Here is a 4,612-nt window from a genome sequence, read left to right as displayed (position 1 = left end):
ATTTAATCAGGTAATTATATTATAAGACATTAATTTATGTAAGTGTTTTTTTTTTTTTGGGGAAAAAGACTATTTTTCACTTAAGTTTTAGTTGAAATTTAAAATCATACTTACGACAGTTGAAAAATCTAAACTCTTACCTATAATCCAACTTCTATTAATTTTTTCTATTAAAAATAAGAGTAAAATAGTTATTTTACTATTTATATTAAAAAGATATAAAATTTTTTACTTTTTCTTCGTAAGTTTTAGAAACTAATAATTTTACATTTACCTAAATTTCTAAACTTTGAAAAGTAATATTTTCACCCTCAAACCTAGAGTTTCTATATTTTTCAAACTGTAGTCACCCCCAAAACTTTCAAAAACAATAGTTTCACTCTCACTCTTCAACTTCAACTTCTGACATCCCTTTCGACCTTCTCCTTCTCTTAAGTCGATGGTAGGTAGTCTGATGAAGAGATCTTCATCTCTTCGTTGCATCACCGTGCTACAAAGAGGCAGAAATTTCTTTATCACACTACTTGTTATCGACTCAAGAGAAGGAAGAGGCCGAAAGGGATGTTGAAAGATGAAGTTGAAGAGTGGGGGTGAAACTGTTGTTTTTGAAAGTTCTAGGGGGTGATTACAGTTTGAAAAATATGAAAACCTAGGTTTGGGGTTGAAAATGTTATTTTTCAAAATTTGAAAACTTTAGGTAAAGGAGAAATGGTTAGTTTTTAAAATCTGGGGGGAAAAAAATAACTTTTATATCTTTTCAATACAATCAATAAAATGAGCATTTTACTCTTATTTTTTACAAAAAAAAGTTAACAGATCAAATATTTATTTTGCAACTGTCGCATGTGTGATTTTGAATTTCGACTAAAACTTAGGAGATAAATAGTCTTTTTTCCTTTTTTTATGTATAAAAACTTCATCGGAAGATTACTCAAAAGATGAAACCAACTATATTAAATAGGTCAAACATTCGGTGTAATGATCATATTTCACAATCATTAAACATGTACTCTCCTATATACGAAACCCCCACTTTTATTTCCTAGACTACCCAATAAAAATTCCTGCCAAAGCATTAAGGATTTGTTAAAGTAGACAACATTTTACTCGGCATAACCGGAGCAATGTTACAAGTGAGCGGTCATTTTTGAATTCTGGCTTAGATTCTAATCTCGAAAGACTAGTAATAAAATAACAGTCTTCAAGAGGTTTAATCAGAAAACCACGTGACAACATGTATACATAAATTGAAAGACCTCACATTGCTCGAGACTGCACGAGTTCTCTTCTATCTTCATCATCAAATTCTCTTCTTGTATATTAAATTAACAGAAATATAAAAAGAAAATCTTTTAATAACCTACGATTCATACGAGGATTTTATTGATGATACCAGTAAAACACCCTTACATAAAAACCAGAAGGGGATTTATATGATGATGCCCATTATTTAAAAAAAAAAAAATTAATGGCTGATGATCTTCAATGAGTGAAGCCAAGCCAGTCACAATCTTCGCGTCGATCTGCAAACTCCTGGGCTTAACTTCAGGTGGATTCCAAACTTTCTTCTCTTCTTCTGAACTTTCAGACAAAACAAACATAGACTCTCCCAATTCACCATCATCCACCGAGTTATTGTTCTCCCCATGACTTATCTCAAACTCGCTTTCAGTTAAACCCAGAGGGCGGTTGTTCTTAATTTCACGCAGGTGAGGAGAAAGCCACTTGGCCTCGATATAATCAGCTTTTCTCCATGGCGGGATATGCATCCCTCTTTTCTTGAGGCTCTGTTTGGCCGCCTCCGATAAGATGCCTATAATCTTCTGAAGGCGATCCGCTTTACCCACAAAGATGTAAGGCAGTCTTTGGAGAACCAATTTATAAGTCTTCGTCGATCGAGCAATTTCGAATTCTGATCTGAAATCAATGTCAATTATCAATCTTTCACCTTGAATTATCACGTCTACGTATTCGTAATCACCTGTTTCCAAAATAATATATAACAAATTAATTTTTTATTCAGTTGATTAAATCAATTTATTTTTGTTCCTACAATTTCTGGGGAAACAAACAGATTTTTTTTTGTATTTTATAACAAGAAGAAAGAGAAAGTACCGGCGGGGTAAGCGGGGGATTTATCCCAATGAGATTTACAAATAGAGGCGTCGTATCCGAGTGCCAACAATCCATCAGTCACTATCTTCCTGCAATTATCGTCTCTCCGCTTACAGATCTTGTTCTTCTCTACAATCTTCGCCGTGTCCGTTAGTAAATTCTTTTCATAAACACTTGTGCAAGGCACCAAACTCTGTTGTTCCATTCAGTACAAAAATTAAATAAATATTACAATTTTCATGGAATAAAATGATTTAAGATTTATTTTCTTTTTGCACCTTCAGAATTTCATAGGTTTCGCCAGAGGAAGCGAGGTTGGTATCACCGAAATAAGAGTCCAATTCGTCTTCGGAGCTGTCGCTACAGCTGCCATTGAAGCCGTTGCAACGGCTGCGGCCACACCTGACGGCGCTGGATTGTTGCTTCTCGTTGTTCTCCTCAATAAAGTTCTGTACCATCTTCGCCAAACAGACTGAGCTAGGCTCGAAGTCAGCCGAGCCACCACCATTACAGTTATCCTTGCTGAAGTGTAGCGGCGGCGGCTCCTCGACGACGAAGCCAGCCTTCTCCGCGGCTGAATTATTCAAAAACTGGCGCTCGAAGAGCCCCTTGAGTCGCGATTTCACCACCGGCTTTACTGGTTCGGAATAAAAAAACGATTCTTCTGCTGTCTGAGAGTCGATCGGCTGTATCTTCATCGCAAAAGGCATGATCACCGTCGTTCAAGAGATACTACGACCGATCTTTCAAATACAATCATAAACATTTCTCCAATTTTCAAAACCTAATATTGTTTCTCGAGTAAACAAATTTGTAGTTAGTTTACAAACAAAATCACACAACGCAAAAAAATCTCTGAACTCTTCTACACTAATCCTCATAAATCTCTTCGCCCTCAATTCCAAAACATGAGAACGAATAAAGATTATTAATGTTTTGAAGAAACCTAAACATTAGTTGAAAATTTAGTAAACCGAACAAAAAAAAAAAAGGCGATGCTTCTACTCTCTACACGTCCGTCGAAACCATCAGTCTCTCTCTTTCTAACCAAATCAGCGAAGCGAATCGACACAGAAACCCAAAGCTTTTTGAAAATCCAAAGCGTTTACCCAAAATTCTAGAGTCTTAAGCTAAAATAAGTACCTTTTATCTGCAATTATTATATACTATTATGCCTCTGATTTGCTAGACAAAGCATGGAATAACTTCGAAACTCCGCTAAGTCGCTTTTGATTAGGGTTTACAAATAAGTTTAAAGTTGACGAAATACGTCCGACAAGAGAACGTGACGTTTTGGCTTTGGCAATCGAAACAACGACTGCTCGCTGAAACCTCCATATTTTCAGGACAAGAGTTTCAAAGTCCGGCGAGTCGCCGGAGTGGTGACAAGAAATTGAACAAGAAAAAGAGGAGAAGAGAAAGCCAAAGAAAATGAGAAAAAAAAGGTATCAAAAACTATTGCGAGCTTCGATTGTGTGTGGTTTTTGCTTTAGCGAGGGAGGTAAGGAGAGTGGAGCAGACGGTGTGACTCTGGGCATTATATAGAGGAGGGTGAGTAATGTCAATCTGGACTCATTTGCCACGTGTGTATCCTACGTGGCAGAGCAAATGATCTGATTTGCCAAGGTACGTGTCACAAAGGACCGAACTGATCGTCGTCGTGGCTATTGTCAAACAATGCCACGTGAGGCGTGATGACGATAAGGGAGGATTTTGATTCTAAGAATTCCCTTTGCTTTGACATTTTGGTGAAGTACGTGCTAGTTTATTTACCTCCCTCGTGATATGGAGGCTTTAAAATCGCTTCGCAATCGTGCAACGGGCAGATCGAGAAAACTAAAAACAAAAAGTCTGCTAAAATTTAGCGTGTGGATACCATTTGACTAAAATACCCTCGTTCTATCAGCGAACAAATGCTAAACGGAGTACACGTCTTGGAGAGGAGTTGAAGTACAGAAAAGGCCAGCACAGTAATTTAAAAATGTTCAAACTTTCTAGTTAAGTTTAATTGGTATGATAAAAATGTCCGTACAAACACTCCAGGCAAGAAATTAACACGAGTCAGACCCTCAACGTCGTGTCGCTGAAACAAACGGACAGGTAATTTCGAGTAAGGGTAAAAATGTAAAAAGAGGGGGTGAAATTAACTGATGGACGGTGAGTGGTAGGTGGGGTCCACATGCAACCGGGGACCAGCGACTATAATGCAGGAGGGCTAATTTAGGAAAGACCGGGGATTTTAAATTTATTTTTCTTTCTTTCACTGAAACGGGAGGTTGGGACGTCGTTTAGTGGAACACGGCACTATTTTGACAAGGACGTTATGTCGTTGGGAATAGGGCAGATTCTGATGTAGACACGTGTCGGAAAGTTGGAATTTAGAACCGCTGATCCTTTCAAATTTGAAATTCATTGTGCCTTTATGCCGTATTTAAGTAATATTATATATAAAAATAGGGAAAATTATATTAAATGTCCTTTTTACCCCTTTATTAAA

At 37.1% G+C, this 4,612-nt stretch overlaps 1 protein-coding gene across 2 annotated transcripts; it reads right to left on the bottom strand.

The window, feature by feature from the left end:
• Positions 1 to 1,350: 1,350 nt before the first annotated feature.
• LOC123222651 lies at positions 1,351 to 3,638 on the bottom strand. 2 transcript variants are annotated; one of them, XM_044645529.1, is made up of 4 exons: positions 3,259 to 3,638; positions 2,394 to 2,899; positions 2,116 to 2,308; positions 1,351 to 1,981 (listed from the first exon to the last, which is right to left on the bottom strand). In XM_044645529.1, exons 2-4 carry the CDS (start codon positions 2,823 to 2,825, stop codon positions 1,407 to 1,409), a joined length of 1,200 nt encoding a protein of 399 aa, XP_044501464.1. In that variant the 5' UTR covers positions 2,826 to 2,899; positions 3,259 to 3,638; the 3' UTR covers positions 1,351 to 1,406. The 2 variants fall into 2 exon arrangements, with proteins under 2 accessions (XP_044501464.1, XP_044501463.1); XM_044645528.1 differs by having other exon boundaries at positions 2,394 to 3,638.
• Between the last annotated feature and the right edge of the window lie 974 nt (positions 3,639 to 4,612).

This window comes from Mangifera indica, chromosome 8 (genome assembly GCF_011075055.1).
Source record: "Mangifera indica cultivar Alphonso chromosome 8, CATAS_Mindica_2.1, whole genome shotgun sequence".
NCBI classification, from domain to species: domain Eukaryota; kingdom Viridiplantae; phylum Streptophyta; class Magnoliopsida; order Sapindales; family Anacardiaceae; genus Mangifera; species Mangifera indica.
The sequence above is the reverse complement of the archived record's forward strand: the minus strand, read 5'-3'. Positions and strand labels throughout refer to the sequence as shown.